Source organism: Oncorhynchus gorbuscha, linkage group LG18 (genome assembly GCF_021184085.1).
Source record: "Oncorhynchus gorbuscha isolate QuinsamMale2020 ecotype Even-year linkage group LG18, OgorEven_v1.0, whole genome shotgun sequence".
In the NCBI taxonomy this organism is placed as follows: domain Eukaryota; kingdom Metazoa; phylum Chordata; class Actinopteri; order Salmoniformes; family Salmonidae; genus Oncorhynchus; species Oncorhynchus gorbuscha.
In genome coordinates, this window is record NC_060190.1 from 43,377,128 (window position 1) to 43,394,946 (window position 17,819).

At 41.3% G+C, this 17,819-nt stretch overlaps 1 protein-coding gene across 48 annotated transcripts in view; it reads left to right on the forward strand.

The window, feature by feature from the left end:
* LOC124003639 (gastrula zinc finger protein XlCGF57.1-like) overlaps positions 1-17,537 on the forward strand; it is a 32,380-nt gene extending 14,843 nt beyond the window's left edge. For 17 of the 48 annotated variants that reach the window (XM_046312076.1, XM_046312088.1, XM_046312063.1 and 14 more), the window contains 12 exons: positions 2,302-2,385; positions 3,236-3,319; positions 7,167-7,250; positions 7,772-7,855; positions 8,096-8,179; positions 8,950-9,033; positions 9,938-10,021; positions 11,094-11,177; positions 11,605-11,688; positions 12,652-12,735; positions 13,204-13,322; positions 14,109-17,537. In XM_046312076.1, coding sequence (XP_046168032.1) covers positions 2,302-2,385; positions 3,236-3,319; positions 7,167-7,250; positions 7,772-7,855; positions 8,096-8,179; positions 8,950-9,033; positions 9,938-10,021; positions 11,094-11,177; positions 11,605-11,688; positions 12,652-12,735; positions 13,204-13,322; positions 14,109-14,282 — 1,133 coding nt within the window. In that variant the 3' untranslated portion in view covers positions 14,283-17,537. The remainder of the gene's footprint in view (positions 1-2,301; positions 2,386-3,235; positions 3,320-7,166; positions 7,251-7,771; positions 7,856-8,095; positions 8,180-8,949; positions 9,034-9,937; positions 10,022-11,093; positions 11,178-11,604; positions 11,689-12,651; positions 12,736-13,203; positions 13,323-14,108) is intronic. The other 31 variants (XM_046312066.1, XM_046312114.1, XM_046312087.1 and 28 more) reach the window with 29 other exon arrangements.
* Positions 17,538-17,819: the final 282 nt, after the last annotated feature.

Below are 17,819 nucleotides of genomic sequence, written 5' to 3' on the forward strand. Positions count from 1 at the left end.
TTTTGCCACTGGGTGACATCATCAGCTCATGTGATGTGTTATGGTTGTGGACTAAAACATGAGATGGGGAGGGGGGGGGGCATAAAAAAATCTCTCACTTCATCGGGGGTAACATTTGAAAGATTTTTGTGAATACCTATTACATTGTGGCAATTATTGAAATGAGTAGTTAACTACCAATTGAATTACCATCCAAGTATATACATATAACTAAACCTAAAAAATTAGAGGCACTAAAATAATATATTGATGCTCTGTGGGGTTAGGTGTAATACCTTATGCTTGCACCGTGTGTAACATGAGGTTTGTTCAGCGCTCCCACCTGGTGAGACACAGCCTCAAACATACGTGTATGGGTCCACTCACCGTACCCTTCTCACATATAGAAGCTAGTTAAGGATGTTAGTAAAATAATTTGCAGGCACACATTCAATAACGATTTAGGACTTTGATCAATAATTATCGTGATTTTGCAGTCCTTTGCAAGTTAACGCCTTTGATGAAAAGTGCTGTATTGCATCATTGCTATGTTGTACTAGCGAAGTTCCCAGTAGAACTAGGTCATAAGCCGCCACTAGAAAACCACTTTATTTTCGCAACTTCCTAAATTTAAGCACTTTAAGAAGGCCTAGAACTACCACCAGATTATATAATCCCTTAATCTGCGTTGTATGAGATCATGAAGTGCAATTTCTTACATTCTGTGGATGGATGCCTTGTCAAATTGTGGTTAATCATAAACGAATGGCCAATCCTAAATTTTGCACACCTTGTCAACACCTTTTTGATGAACCCCAACAACCGCAAGCTATTGAAGTGGTAGTGTAATCAGATTCTAAACTGCCAATACCCGGGAAGTTGTGTGGATCGACATCAGTGTTTTTATAAGATATTTATAAGTATACAGTGCATTCGGAAACTATTCAGATCCCTTGACATTTTGTTACGTTACAGGTGTATTCTAAAATTGATTAAATATAAGCATTTCCTCATCAATCTACGGACAAAGTATAAACAGGTTTCAGATATTTATTATTCTTATTTACATAGGTATTCAGACCTTTTGCTATGAGACTTGAAATTGAGCGCAGGTGCATCCTGTTTCCATTCATCATCCTTGATGTTACTACAACTTGATTGGAGTCCACCTGTGGTAAGTTCAATTGGACAGGATTTGGAAAGGTAGACACCTGTCTATAAGGTCCCACAGTTGACAGTGCATGTCAGAGCAAAAACCAAGCCACGAGGTCAAAGGAATTGTCTATGGAGCTCAGACAGGATTGTGTCAAGGCACAGATCTGGGGTTGGGTACCAAAACATCTCTGCAGCATTTGAAGGTCTCTAAGAACACAGTGGCTGCCATCATTCTTAAATGGAAGAAGTTTGGATCCACCAAGACTCTTCCTAGAGCTGGACGCCCATCCAAACTGAGCAATCTGGGGAGAAGAGCCTTGGTCAGGGAGGTGACCAAGAACCCAATAGTCACTCTGACAGAACTCCAGATTTCCTCTGTCCAGATGGGAGAACCTTCCAGAAGGGCAACCATCTTTGCAGCACTCCACCAATCAGGTCTTTGGTATGGCCAAACAAAGCCACTCGGTAAAAGGCACATGACAGCCCACTTGGAGTTTGCCAAAAGGCAGCTAAAGGAGAAACAAGATTTACTAGTCTGATGAAACTAAGATTGAACCCTTTTGTCCTGAATGCCAAGTGTCACGTCTGGAGGAAACCTGGCACCATCCCTACGGTGAAGCATGGTGGTGGCAGCATCATGCTGTGGGGATGTTTTTCAGTGGCAGGGACTGAGACTAGCAGGTCTCTCCGATCTAACATATCTATAGAGACCTGAAAATAGCTGTGCAGCATCGCTCCCCATCCAACCTGACAGAACTTGAGAAGATATGCAGAGAAGAATGGGAGAAACTCTCCAAATACAGATGTTCCAAGCTTGTAGCGTCACTCCTAAGAAGACTTGGCTGTAATCGCTGCCAAAGGTGCTTCAACAAAGTACTGAGTAAAGGGTCTGAATACTTACGTAAATGTCATATTTCAGTTTTCTTAACACATTTGCAAACATTTCTAAAAACCAGTTTTTTTAATTTGTCATTATGAGGTATTGTGTGTCGATTGAGGGATATAAAAAAATATATATTATAATAAGGCTGTAATGTAACAATGTGGAAAAAGACGAGGGGTCTGAATACTTTCCGAATGAACTGTAAATGCATACATCCTAATTTTGGAGGACTTTAATTGACGGACAGTGGGGCATAAAAATAATATGATGTTCTGTGTGTGTAGGGGTGAAGCCGTATGCTTGCACCATGTGTGACAAGAGGTTTTTCCAGCGAGACCATCTACGGAGACACAGCGTCACTCATATGGGTATGGGTCCATTCTGGTATACAGGGTTGGAACGATTTTGCCTATATTCTAGCTACTGCACGAATCAAGGATGGCTAAGAAAACATAATCTGCTTGAAATCAGGATGTTGATAAGTGTTCTTTGGATATTGTTGATCATACTAAATGTGGTGTGAAGTTTATGGTATTATATAATGAACTTCTCATCTGTGCAATTTCTTGCATTCTCAGCTCTGTGGGTGACACCTAGTAAAATTGCCTCATCCTTATTGGCCATCATTAATTCGCACAACTTACCAACACCCTTTCTTTTATATATATTTTTTAATATACCCCAACAACCGCAAGCTATTGAGGTGGTAGTGTAATCGGATTCTTCAAGGTGAATAACCTGGAAGTTATGGTGCGTTCGATTGCTGTTAGAAATAAAATAATATGACTTCCCAACTCGGAAATAACCACTTGAACGACCCTCCAAGTTGGAGTGGTGGGAAACTTGGGCCAGTATAAAAATACCAGAATTTCTGAGTTGCGACATATCGTCCCTGTATTTGACACTTTGTGACCAAATATGCTGAAGCGAAGCCATTTACAGTAATGTAGCTAGTTTGGCCCATAATGTCTGGGTTGACACATTGTCCACGTTAGCAATCTAGCAACGTTGGTTCTTTGCCATCAAGTTGAAATGTCATGGTACGCACTCGTGTCATATTTACGACTTCAGCAACTGTACAATACGAGAACCATTCCAGCACATCACCATTGATATCAGTGGTTTATCAGAAGTAAATGTATACACACCTAAGCTTAATTTTGGAAGACTTAAGTCGATGGAGAGAGACTTTAAAAACACTATTTTCTCTGTGTACAGCGGTGAAGCCGTTCGCTTGCACCATGTGTGACAAGAGGTTTTATGAGCGCCACCACCTGCGGAGACACAGCATCACTCATATGGGTATGGGTCTGTTCACCATGACCGTGTCATTAAGATCAGACTACACCTGAACCCTGGTATACCGAGTTGGCAGGGTTTAAATGCCAAACACTGTGCATATTAAGGATGGCCAATAAAATATACAATGCCTTCAGAAAGTATTCAGACCCTTTTGACTTTATCTGTTCAGGGCAGGGTGGCCTAGTGGTTAGAGCGTTGGACTAGTAACCGAAAGGTTTAAAGTTCAAATCCCCGGGCGGACAAGGTACAAATCTGTCGTTCTGCCCCTGAACAGGCAGTTAACCCACGGTTCCTAGGCCGTCATTGGAAATTAGAATTTGTTTTTAACTGACTCGCCTAGTTAAATAAAGGTAAAATAAATAAAATCCACATTTTGTTACAGCCTTGTTCTAAAATGGATTAAATCATTTTTTCCCTCATCGATCTGCACACAATATCCTAAAAATAATGACAAAAATAGGTTTTTAGAAATGTTTGCAAATGTATTAAATAAAATACAGATACCTTATTTACATAAATATTCAGACCTATTGCTGTGTGACTTGAAATTGACCTCCGGTGCATCATGTTTCCATTCATCATCCTTGATGTTTCTACAACTTAGTCCACCTGTGGTAAATTCCATTGATTTGGAAAGGCACACAACTGTCTATATAAGGTCCCACAGTTGACAGTGCATGTCAGAGGAAAAACCAGGCCATGAGGTCGAAGGAATTGTCTATAGAGCTCCGAGACAGGATTGTGTCGAGGCACAGATCTGGGGATGGGTACCAAAACATTTCTGCAGCACTGAAGCTCCCCAAGAACACAGTGGCTGCCATCATTCTTAAATGGAAGAAGTTTGGAACCACCAAGACTTCCTAGAGCTGGTCACCCGGCTAAACTGAGTAATCGGGGGAGAAGGGCCTTGGTCAGGGAGGTGGCCGAGAACTCGGGAGATGGGAGAACCTTCCAGAAGGACAACAATCTCTGCAGCACTCCACCAATCAGGACTTTGAGTGGCCAGACTGAAGCCTCTTCAATAAAAGGCACATGATAGCCCGCTTGGAGTTTGCATAAAAGGCACCTATAGACTCAGACCATGAGAAACAAGATTGGTCTGGTCTGATGAAACCAAGATTAAACTCTTTGGTCTGAATGCCAAGCGTCACATCTGGAGGAAACCTGGCACCATCCCTATGTTGAAGCATGGTGGTGGCGGCAGCATGTTTTTCAGTGGCAGGGACTGGGAGACTCGTCAGGATCGAGGGATTGATGAACTGAGCAAAATGCAGAGATCCTTGATGAAAACCTGCTCAGGACCTCAGACTGGGGCAAACGAACACCTTCCAACAGGACAACAACCTTAATCACACAGCCAAGACCACGCAGGAATGGCTTCGAGACAAGTCTCAATGCCTTTGTGGCCCTGCCAGAGCCCATACTTATACCCGATCGAATATCTCTGGAGAGACCTAAAAATAGCTGTGCAGCGACGCTCCCCACCCAACCTGACAGAGCTTAAGAAGAATGGGAAAAATTCCCCAGATAAGTTGTGCCAAACTTGTAGCGTCATACTGAAAGAAGACTCTAGGCTGTAATCGCTGCCAATGGTGCATCAACAAAATACTGAGTGAAGGGTCTGAATACTTACAGTACCTGTCAAAAGTTTGGACACAGCTACTCATTCAATAGTTTTTCTTTTCTCTATTTCTACGTTGTAGAATAATAGGGAAGACCTCAACTATGAAATAACACATGGAATCATGTAGTAAACAGTTTTAAACAAATCAAAACACATTTTAGATTCTTCAGAGTAGCCACCATTTGCCATTGACAGCTTTGCACGCTCTTAGCATTCTCTCAACCAGCTTCACCTGGAATGCCTTTCCAACAGTCTTGAAGGAGTTCCCACATATTGATGAGCACTTGTCGTCTTTTCCTTCACTCTGCGGTCCAACTCATCCCAAACCATCTCAATTGGGTTGAAGTTGGGTGATTGTGGAGGCCAGATCATCTGATTCCGCACTCCATCAATCTCCTTCTTGGTCAAATAGCCCTTACAAAGCCTGGAGATGTGTTTGGTCATTGTTCTGTTGAAAAACAAATGACAGTCCCACTAAGCGCAAACCAGATGAGATGGTGTATCGCTGCAGCATGCTGTGGCAGCCATGCTGGTTTAGTGTACTTTGAACTCTAAATAAATCAGTCACCAGCAAAGCACCATCACACCACCTCCATGCTTCATGGTGGGAACCACACGAGGTCATCAGTTCACCTACTCTGCGTCTCACAAAGACACGTCAGTTGGAGCCAAAAATCTCAAATTTGGAATCATTAGACCAAAGGACAGATTTTTACCAGTCTAATGTCCATTATTTGTGTTTCTTGGCCCAAAGAAGTCTCCTTTTTAGTAGTGGTTTCTTTGCAGCATTTCAACCATGAAGGCCTGATTTCATGCAGTCTCCTCTGAACAGTTGATGTTGAAATGTGTCTGTTATTTGAACTCTGAAGCATTTATTTGGGCTGCAATTTCTGAGGCTGGTAACTGTAATGAACTTATCCTCTGTAGCAGAAGTAGTTCTGGGTCTTCCTCTCCTGTGGCGATCCTCATGAGAGCCAGTTTCATCACAGCGCTTGATGGTTTTTGCAACTGCACTTGAAGAAACTTTCAGAGTTCTTGAAATTTTCTGTTTGACTGACCTTCATGTCTTTAAAGTAACGGATTATCATTTCTCTTATTTGAGCTGTTCTTGCCGTAGTATGGACTTGGTCTTTTACAAAGTAGGGCTATCTTCTGTATACCACCCCTACCATGTCACAACACAACTGATTGGCTGAAACTCATTAAGAAGGAAAGAAATTCCACAAATTAATGTTTAACCAGGCACACCTGTTAATTGAAGTGCATTCCAGGTGCATACCCCATGAAGCTGGTTGAGAGAATGCCAAAGGTGCAAAGCTGTCAAGGCAAAAAGACTGCTTTGAAGAATCTCAAATATATTTTGATTTGTTTAACTTTTTATTGTTTACTACATGATTCCATCCATATGTGTAATTTCATAGTTTTGATGTATTCAGTATTATTCTACAGTGTAGAAAATTGTAAAAATAAAAACCCCGGAATGGGTGAGTCCATTTGACTGATACTGTATGTAAATGTAATATTTCTTTTTTCCCTTCACATTTCTAAAAATAAAGGAATGTTTTTTGCTTTGTCGTTATGCTGTATTGTTTGTAGATTGAAAATGTTTTATTGAACAAGGCTGTAACGTAACAATGTTGAACAAGTCAAGGGGTCTGAATACTTTCCCAGGGCTCTGTAACTAGTATATGATGAATGTTGGCTATATCGTGGTTCTCCAAATTTGTATTTTTAATTGTCGTTCAACTCAATAATATTTGAATTGATCAAATGTTACCATAATTGGTTTTCTTGTCTCGCGGAAACACCGTAACACGCCCAATCCTGCTGCTTGAAATTAGCATGTTGATAACAATAATGCAGCTTGGTACATATTGTGGGTCATACTGTTATGTGGTGTGAAGTTAATGGTAAGATATCACAAACTTGTCGTCATCCAAGTGCAGATTTTATTGGCTACCCTTAATTCACGCATCTTGTCAACACTTTTTTTTAAATAAAACCCCAACAACCGCAAGCTATTGAGGTGGAGGAGTATTTTGAATATTCAGGGTAAATAACCTGTAAATTATTGACATCCAGTGATTAAAAAAAATCAAATTTAAAAATTTAAAATAGGAAATCAATGTCTTATAAATGTATATACTTGACCTTTTTAATATTGGAAGACTTCACTCGATGAATAGTGAGACACAAAAATAACCTGATGTTCTGTGTGTGTAGGGGTGAAGCCGTTCGCTTGCACCATGTGTGACAAGCGGTTTTATGAGCGCCACCACCTGCGGAGACACAGCATCACTCATATGGGTATGGGTCTGTTCACCATGACCGTGTCATTAAGATCAGACTACACATGAACCCTGGTATACATACTGGTATACATACTGGTATACATACTGGTATACATACTCACGCACCAGACCCTTTAACCCAATAGTAATAACGGGAGAAAGCCCTGGGAAATGTGGCTGGCTGCTTCAGTCCTTTCTTTTGTTTTTCTGTTTTTCTTTCGGATAGTTGGTTTTCCCCACAAGCGCTACACATTGACCACAGATTTTGACGATGTATAACCTGCAGGTCTTGTATATTTCGCTAACACACCACACGTCTCTGATTTGGAGCCATGCCTCAAATTGGTTCGCTAAGATCAAACTATTACAAATACGTCACTTCGTAAGTTCACACCCACTAAGGCCAGATGTACCACCGGCTAATAAAGCACATCAGATGTTTATATGCCGTCATTTCAGTATACGGTTTTAACTGAACTTAATAATATCGACTGAGTGAGAACCAAAAATAACCTGATGTTCTGTGTGTGTGTGTAGGGGTGAAGCCGTTCGCTTGCACCATGTGTGACAAGCGGTTTTATCAGCGTCACCACCTGCGGAGACACAGCATCACTCATATGGGTATGGGGCCGATCACTGTACCCGTGTCATTAAGATCAGGCTACGCCTGAACCCTGGTCTACAGGGGTGGCGGGATTTAAATGCCAGTCATCATACACAAAGAAATGTGCCGATAAGATATATACAATCTCCCATAAGTTCTGATGGAAAGCAGTGGCGCTTAAATTAATACACAATATTGGAGTACTTTTAGTGGATGAATTTTGAGAACCTAAGTAATATATTGTTTTGTGTGTATAGGGGTGAAGCCGTACGCTTGCACCATGTGTGACAAGCGGTTTTACCAGCGCCACCACCTAGCAAGACACAGCGTCACTCACATGGGTATGTCATTAAGGCTATTGGTGAAATGTTTGCATGTTAGGTTTGATTTCCAAAACGCCCATAATTCCATTTCCCTTGAGGATGAGAAGGGCTAATATTACTACCAGATGTTGTCATCAGCTCATGTGATGTGTTTTGTTATTTGGGGAAAAACAACTACACCGACTGTTCGATAACTCGCACCTCAATAGCATGCGGATTCAGATAACTTGCGTTATCGAATTGTCTATTTTCAACCCGAAAATATTTGAATTGAGCAAGTTCTTTAAAAAATAAAAACACTTTTTGTAAAGTAGTTGAAGTCGGTTTACCATCTGAAAACGGGTCAGTTCTGCTACATGAAAGCAGCTTGTTGACAACAGAACGGCACTCTGTACATATTATTAGTTGTCCTGTATTCTGTGTGACGTGGTGTTTTAGGTATGAGATGGTGAACTTTTCATTAAGTGTGATATTTCTACATTCTAAACCCTATATTTTCTACCATAATTAAAATGGTGTTCTATAAAGATAACATTTTGTTGCTCAGCCTCAATTCACGTATATACAAAAATAAAACATTAACTTGTGCTTTGTTGGACTCCCAAAACCACCGCGAGTTATCGAAGTGGCGGTGTAATTTACATTTCTTCAGTGTGAATCCTCTGTTATAATTGCATAGATTAACAACAGGGGTTAATAAACAATCAACGCGTAAACATATTAATCGACTCGAACATTTTCAATTGCTATAATACAATGATGTTCTGTGTGTGTGTGTGTGTGTGTAGGAGTGAAGCCGTATGCTTGCACCATGTGTGACAAGAGGTTTTATCAGCGCCACCACCTGGCGAGACACAACGTCACTCACATGGGTATGGGTCAGCTCACTGTACTCCTGTCATTATGACCAGGCTACACCTGAACCCCAGTATACAGGGTTGGCAGGATTTATAAACTAGTCATGCACAAAGAAATGTACAGGTGAAATATATTGTTTATTTTATTGTAGGTTTTAATATCCAAATAAGTCCAGAATTTAGTTACCCTTTAAGGATGACTCTGTTGGGCTAATATCACCTCCGGATGACATCAGCACATGATGTCTTCTGGATAAAAGCATTACATTTTTTGCCTAGAAACTCCATTGACCACTCAGTAACTCATGCCTCAGTAAGTTTAGAAAAACATGTATTTTTTTAAATGATGGTTGTGGAGATGTCTTCCAGGATTTGTATGTGTGTTTTTTTTCTTCAAACCAGACAGTTATGTGTTATTGTAAATGGAGGTCATTGAAAACTGTTAAAGATTTCTACAATCTGAAAACACCCAATCCTGCTCAGTGTTGCCAACTTGGCCACTTTGCGCTAGAGTCACTAGATCTAGCACAGTTTTGGATCCCTCCTCCCATTTCTACCCCCTGAAAGTGACTAAGACAAATTCAGCCGTATTCAAGGCGTCCTCAGAGGGTTTGCTTCTGAGAGGTTTCAGGAATTAGCAACCGGCTATGTGATGTTCACATTCCTTGCTATTTGTTGTCATCTAACAACTTCTAGTGACAAATTGTGCAGCCAATAGCTACCCGCCCCCTCCCCTAAAAAAAAGTTGGTAACACCAGTCCTGTTGTGTGAAGGCAGAATGTTCATAATAGCCACGGGTATATAGTCAGTCCTGCAGTTTTTGTGCTTGGAGTTTATGGTAAACCTAATATTGGACTTTAATATGGCGTGTGAGGCACAACAGTAATGTATTGATGCTCTTGTGTGTGTGTGTGTATAGGAGTGAAGCCGTACGGTTGCACCATGTGTGACAAGAGGTTTTACCAGCGTTACCTCCTGGCAAGACACAGCCTCACTCATTTGGGTATGGTCCGCTCACCGTACCCACCGTACCCAAGATTAGGCTACACCTGAACCCCAGTATACAGGGTTGGCAGAATTGATATGCTAGTTGTGCTAAAATAAATACATAGGTGAAATGTTGTTTTAGATGTTCAGTTTCTTTACCCCAAGAAATCCATGTAATTTATCTTAAGGATGAGAAGGACTAGTTTTACAACCAAATGTCATCAGGCCATGACATGTGTTGGGGACTAAAGCATAATAAATGCATTAATCTTAATTGGCGAAAATAACTACACTGACCACACAGTAAAACATGCCTCAATAATTTTTCAATTGGAATAACTCACGTTTGTCGAGATGTCTTCCAAAAGGTTAGGTGTATTTTCAAACCAGTTATGATGAGTGTTTTTGGAATTGCTGTTATTGGGAACATGTCTACAATCTGAAAATATCCAATCCAGCTCAGTGTTGCGAACTTAGCCACTTTGCACTAAATCTTTTGGATCCCCCTCTCCTTTCCCCCCTAAACATGACGAAGGAAAATTCAGCAACATTTAAGGAATTCTGAGTTTTAACTCTGAGAGTGTTCAGGAAGTCAACGACTTGCTTGCAGTGAATTTGCCTATTCAGAACAGCAGCATACGCACTCACTGTGCTGATGATCACATGCCTTACAAATTTGTGTTGACATTATTACACAAATCAATTTTCTACTTCGTCTACAATTTCTAGTGATATATTGCGCCACCAATACCTGTTTGCTTTCCCCACAAAAAGATGGCAACACCAGTTCTGTTGCGTGAAGGCAGAAGGTTGATAACAGCACCTGGTGTATATTGTCTGTGCTGTATTTGTGTCTGAAATGTGTGGTAACCCTAATAGTGGAAGACTAACGAGGTACAAAGTTGTGTATTGATGCGTGTGTGTGTGTGTGTGTGTGTGTGTGTGTGTGTGTGTGTGTGTGTGTGTGTGTGTGTGTGTGTGTGTGTGTGTGTGTGTGTGTGTGTGTGTGTGTGTGTGTGTGTGTGTGTGTGTGTGTGTGTGTGTGTGTGTGTGTGTGTGTGTGTGTGTGTGTGTGTGTGTGTGTGTAGGGGTGAAGCCGTACGGTTGCACCATGTGTGACAAGAGGTTTTACCAGCGATACCACCTCTCAAGACACAGCCTCACTCATTTGGGTATGGGTCCGTTCACCGTACCCACTGTGCCCAAGATCAGGCCACACCTGAACCCCACTATACAGGGTTTTCAGGATGTATATGCTAGTCGTCATGCACAAAGAAATATAGGTGAAGTATTGTTTTCAAGTTAGGTTTGATTTCCAGAAGTCTGGATGAGAAGGGATATTTTTACCGTTTAGACTACAATCATCAGCTCATGTGATGTGTTGTGGCTGTGGACTAAAGCGTTTGAAAAATACATAGTAAAAAAAAAAAAATTGTTGGAGAAAACATCTCCCTTATTCTTCCGTCTGAATCCCCCTGTAAATGATTGCATGGATTGAAATGAGTGGTTAAATTGAAGCATAAATGGATATACTGTACTTTAAACTTCCAATTGGAGTGTGAGGAACAAAAGTAATATCTCAATGCTCTGTGCATTCAGGTGTGAAACCTTACGCTTGTACCATGTGTGACATGAGGTTTGTTCAGCGCTACCACCTGACAAGACACAGCCTCACTCACACGGGTATGGGCCCGCTCACCGTACCCATCACACGTATAGAAGCTAGTAAAGGATGTTAGTAATGGACTTTCACAGATGAAAGTATTGGAAGAGTTCTAGAAAAGAACAGTTTCTCATCTACATCATTTTGTAACGAGAAATTAGTATTTCGTTTTTAATGTTTTAAACACTGCAGCAATGCTATTTGTAATACATTCTAGTACATGTTCCATATTATCTGTTTAAGAAATGCCCTTTTAAAGCTAGACCCCTAAAGATCTTCAGCGAATTTATCATTTGGATGTCAAGATAATGAATACATAATTTATTCGAATAATGAAATGTTTCCAACATGTCTTGACCAGGCACTTCCATGTCGGCTTAAATCATTTATATTTTAAAACAAGGTGGCGTTTTAGACTTGTGAGAGATTGTCTAGCTACTTAGCTAGACAATGATCGTTTCGTGTACATTTCTGTTAACTTCTAACTACAACTAACATTGTAAAATGGTTAGTTTTCGATGTTGACACACATGGTACGTTATTTAGTGATATTTACTTTACGATATTTGGCTTTCGAGCTAGTTATTTTGTGGTGGGATAATGCATTCTGCAATGGCTTTATTGACACACATTTCCAGATTTTATTATGTACTTTTATTCGGTGCTTAGTTCACAATTAGTTCACAATTGCATGCGTTGATTGTTCATATTTAGCTACTCGTGTTTTTTTGATGCAACAATTTAAATATCAAAAGTAGTCTTCATTTGAGCTGATAAAACCAGTTAGATTGCAGCATCTTCACGTCCTTGTAATAGATTGTCCACATTGTGACATGACAAAAAGCACTTACTGTAATTGTAACATGCTTATGGTAGCCAACTTTTCTCTCAGAATAGTGTTTGTAGAGCTAGCTTGAGGTCTTTCAGTTTTGTTTGTACACATTGGAGAATGAGAGCTAATGTATTGCTCTGTGTGTGTATAGGGGTGAAGCCGTATGCTTGTTCCATGTGTGACATGAGGTTTATACAGCGTAACCACCTGGAGAGACACAGCCACACTCATACGGGTATGCGCCCATTTACCATACCCTTATCCCCAAGAAAGGCTATTTTTAATCAAAAAACATACGACCACAACAAACTCGAGTTTGGATTGTCAAGTCATTTGATGGGATGTTGAACCAGCCTCAAACTATCAAGTAAAACGTTTCAGGGGCATCGAGTTGGTATGATGAATATCATTTTTTTAAATACAAAAACGGAGATTCCACTCTAATCTACACATAATGAGTTGATGACAAAACATCTTAAAATGTTACCGGAAGTGTAGTTTCCTATCATGCTTAATTCCTGTCCAGAAATGGACTTACTTTTGTCATGAGAACTAAAGAAACCTAGTTTCCCATCACTTTAACAAACATTTGTAGATGCAGTTAATGTAACCAGGAGACTTTAGTAAGAGCAAATCATATACAGTTTGTTGTGGTTGGACTCTGTGGATTTGATGTGATGAATCTGTTTGTGTGCTCTTTTAGGGGAGAAGCCTTTTGCTTGTGACATGTGTGACATGAGGTTTATCCAGCGTTACCATCTGGAGAGACACAAGCGTGTCCACAGCGGAGAGAAGCCTTATCAGTGTGAGCGCTGCCAGCAGGTAAGAGAACTTGCGCACACACACACACACACACACACACACACACACACACACACACACACACACACACACACACACACACACACACACACACACACACACACACACACACACAGGCACACAGGCACACACACACCCAGGCACACCCAGGCACGTACACACACACACACACACTTAGGCACGTACACACACCCAGGCACGTACACACACACACACGGCCGCCCGCATTGGAAAGATACCTTCTCAGTGTGAGCAGTGCCAGCACATAACAGAACACGCCTTACGTGCTGGTACTGAGGAACACGTGGACCCACATGGAAATGTCCTCTTACGTCACAAAACATCTGTCGCAGGGTGAGCAGTGCCAGCTCATAGCAGACTGTTATCACAGAAGCACACATACATACTGATACAGATACAGGCACGCATCATACCTATGCAGCACTTGTAGCAAAGATGTGCCCTACCAGGTTAGAAGAGTCATTTTTGAGGGCGAGCAGTGCCATCACGTAAGATAACGTATCTCACTGGTGATGCACACAGTGACACATACCAACACAAACAGATGCCTGCCTGCGTCAGTGTTCTCCGTATGAGCAGTGCCAGCAGGTAAGAGAATGTGTGCACATACTCTGACAGGTGCACACGAGCCTCCATGCACGAGAATGTCCCATTTGACCAAACAGACACAGTAGGTTTAGTTGTATTGGGCATGTGTCCACACACTCATTTTTTTTTTTTTTTAAATGAATGCTGAATAAATCCTCCTCTATGTATGTGTTGTAGAACTTCTCGCGGACGGACCGGCTGCTTCGACATCGACGGCTGTGCCAGGGCAGGGGTGTGGCCAAGGTGGAGAACCAGCCGTGCTGCGAGCCCCGCCCTTACTCCCAGGAGCCCCCGCCCGCTCCACCAACTTGGAGCCCCCTGCACCCCCCTCCTGGTCGGCTGGCTGTCTGACTGACATTCCCACCACCCCCATCGTCCCTCCATACACTTACACACATACACGACTACCACCTCCACAGAGAGACAGGACTTGCCACGGGGTCTTTGTCATGCAGCCCTGCGCTCAGTGGCCACACTCTGGCAAAGACTGATCCTGCAGCTCCAGTCCTGAGGTTACTATGACAGAGGGACAAATACAGGTAACTGCCAAAATAAAGGAAACACTTGAGTAAATGAGGGATACAAAGTATATTGAAAGCAGGTGCTTCCACACAGGTTTGGTTCCTGACTTAATTAACATGCCATCATGCTTAGGGTTATGTGTGAAAATGCTCAGTTGCCCCTTATTTTAGCTCCTATGACTAGAAGGAGAGATCTGTGACTTTGAAACGGGTCTCAAATGTGCATAGGGGTTTAAAGTGTGTGTGTGTGTGTATGTCTCAGTCACCAGATCTCAACCCAATTGAACACTTACGGGAGATTCTGGAGCGGCGCCCGAGAAAGATTTTTCCTCCACCGTCAACAAAACACCAAATGATGGAATATTGCGTGAAAGAACAGTGTCGCATCCCTGCGCTAGAGTTCCAGACACTTGTAGAATCCATGCCACGGTGCTTTGAAGCTGCTCTGGCTCGTGGTGGCACAATGCCCTATTAATACACTTTATGTTGGTGTTTCCTTTATTTTGGCAGTTACCTGTTTTTATTTGTTGTGTTTTGTCGTCTTTTGAGAGCGAGTTTCCTTCGATAGTTAGTCTATTTTGTTCTTAATATATCAGATCCTTTCTCAAAGTTAAGTTTTGTATTATTTAGGTTTATTGTTTGTGCACTTGGTGGTACTCTTGGGGAGGGTGGGGTTACTGTTTGTCGTTACACCATGGTAATGATGAATGTGTGTGTGTGTATATATATATATACATGAATATATAACAGTATACAACAGAGGATGTCTGTGGAAAATGTAGAACATGTAGTTTGTGAAAGGGGGAAAAAAGGAGAAGTTGTCAGACTGGTACAGGTTTCAGAACTGTTAAAGAAAAAGGGGTTCCACATAGTTAATTTAGGATTGTATAAGCAAGCGGAGGGACGTCCTAACAGGTCAAAGGTGAAGGGTCAGGTCAGAGGATGTTTTATTGGATAAAGGATGTGCTGATGACTCAGGAAGTGGCACAGGCAGGATGACGGCGTTACCATTTCCCATTACACCCTTTATCGGTGTACGTATGTACAGAGGTCTATGTGAGAAGATCGCAGGCTCTTTCACGGTCAGTTCCATTACAGTTGTACGTGGAAAACAACGGCACAAGATGGCAGCTTCAGCAAGTTTGTACAGATCCTCGTGTTGAGAGGTTAGCAGGAGGTATACAAAATCTTGTGGCCTTAGAGCGTGCTTATTTTTTATATGTTTTGTATTTTATTCATTTGCCTTTTTTGTTTTTTGAATTAATGGTTTAATTATTATTATACGATTATAAGGACGAGCCACTGCCTTTTACAAGCGGGGTATATTTTTCCAAAGCTGTCAACCTTATAGAACACTGCTTACTGCAATGGCACTATAAGGCATAGGCTTATAGTGCCATTGGCAAATCCTTCCTCTGTTCTTTGAGATAATTGATATAGTGCTGGTTATTATTGTTAATAATGTAACCCCTTGTGTAATCATTCAGTAACCCTGGGAGTTTGACAATTCCAGTGAGATGCTAATAGTGCTAATATCAGTCAGGCAGAGCTTTGGCCAGCTACAGGCCATATCGATCATTTTGTCATAGCTAAATCAGCAATTGCTTCACTACACACTAACAAATGCCTTTTCCTGAGTTATGTGGGGTATGTGTGTGTATAAAGGATTTGTGTTATGTTCTTTCTGGGGTTAGCCTTAACCCAAATAAGATCTGACTCTTAAATAATCAATGTAGTGCTAAATGATATTGTAATGAATGACTCTGTAACATGTAACAAACTTTTAAACATGTCTGTGGTTTACCCCCTCTAATTGTAATGGTTACAGAGCACGGAGATGCTCTAGTTAATGTCTACCTACTCTGACATTTTATCTATTTCTATGTGGGTTAGTCAGTGGGTCTGTTGGCGGTGTTCCCCAGCAGCCTGTCTGGACTAGTAGAGCAGCCTAGGAGGGGCTCTCTGAAACTTGGCCCTGAGGACTCCCTGTGTGTGCTGGATTTCACTTCAACCGAAGCGTTGGATTTAATGAGTGTTTCTCTAGATCACCATGCTACTACTGTTAGTGAAACAATGTACCGTTGTTTATTTCGTAATACCGTATGTATATTCCAGAAAGGTTGCGATGTACAGTCGGCAGTAGTTAAGAGATTGAACTGTTCAATTATGCCTGAGTGATTAGAGGACGCCATCCAGCAAACACGGGTGCCTCCTAGTACCAGGGTTAAGAGAGTCGAGCTTACTGTATGATTTGGCGAGCCCTTTCCCTAAGAGATGTGGGGAAGATGCCCCCAGTGACCACGACTGCCCACCTGCGAGGCCATAGGGCAAGGCGGGTTGCCATGAACTTTGAAATCCCTATGTTCTTGTCTTTTTAAGTATTGTTATCAATCTTATGGTGAAAATGCAATAGAATCTCTTTGTCTGATCAGTTAATACAGTGAAATGTTTTTTTTTCTTCTAAGCATCAGACAAAGGATGGAGCGATTTAGAGAAGAGCTCTTCTCTCTTCCCCATCGCATTTGACGATTCTGTTAATGTTTCAAGGACCTTTTTTATTTCATTTCTGAAAGTATTGTAAACACTGGAGTGATAAAAACAAAAGACAAAAAAACATGGAATATGGATATTTTTCTTTTTTAAATCAGTACTAGATTTTAGTCTTTAGACAGAGCCTCTTACTCCTCAACTTGACAAAGAAGATGGACAGAACCATTTGGATCAGTACTGTGTTGAGAGCCCAGGGCATCTAGTAATTTAAACATTAGAGGTGGTAGTACCTCGAGACAATGACTGTTTTCATACAAATCCCCTTCTATTTGTAGTAAATGATATTGCTAGAGGTAAGCAACAGCATCTACAGTAGCTATCACAGGTTAGCCTTTTATTTTTCTCTGTTAGTCTTGCATGCAGTTATGGTCCTCCAGTTAAGATGGGATCTTATATTGATTATTCTTTTGTGTAGGCAAAATAAGTGCATCAAAAATAAATAAAATAAACCTTGTGATCCAGTTAGTTTTAATTGTATGGAGTAAGGGGAGAGGCTTCTTACCATTATGCTGAAATAAAAAGACTTTGTAAAAGACGTGAGTTTTGTGTCTGTTTTAATCCCGACAGTCCTGTCTAGGATCGATGGCGTGATGGGGAGTGTATGCACATGTGTCCTCAGGAGGGTGCCAAAGTTGAGAGGAAATATGAGATGAACACGGAATGATTATCAGGAATCTACAATATGACACTGTCTAGCCTGAGTGCCGGTATGTGCTATCATGTCAACTTGTCACTTAGTGTCATGCCAAGCATGTTTGGCTTTGACAATGAGCAATGGACTTGGCAAGAGCACAAACCTGATCTGGGACTGGGGTAA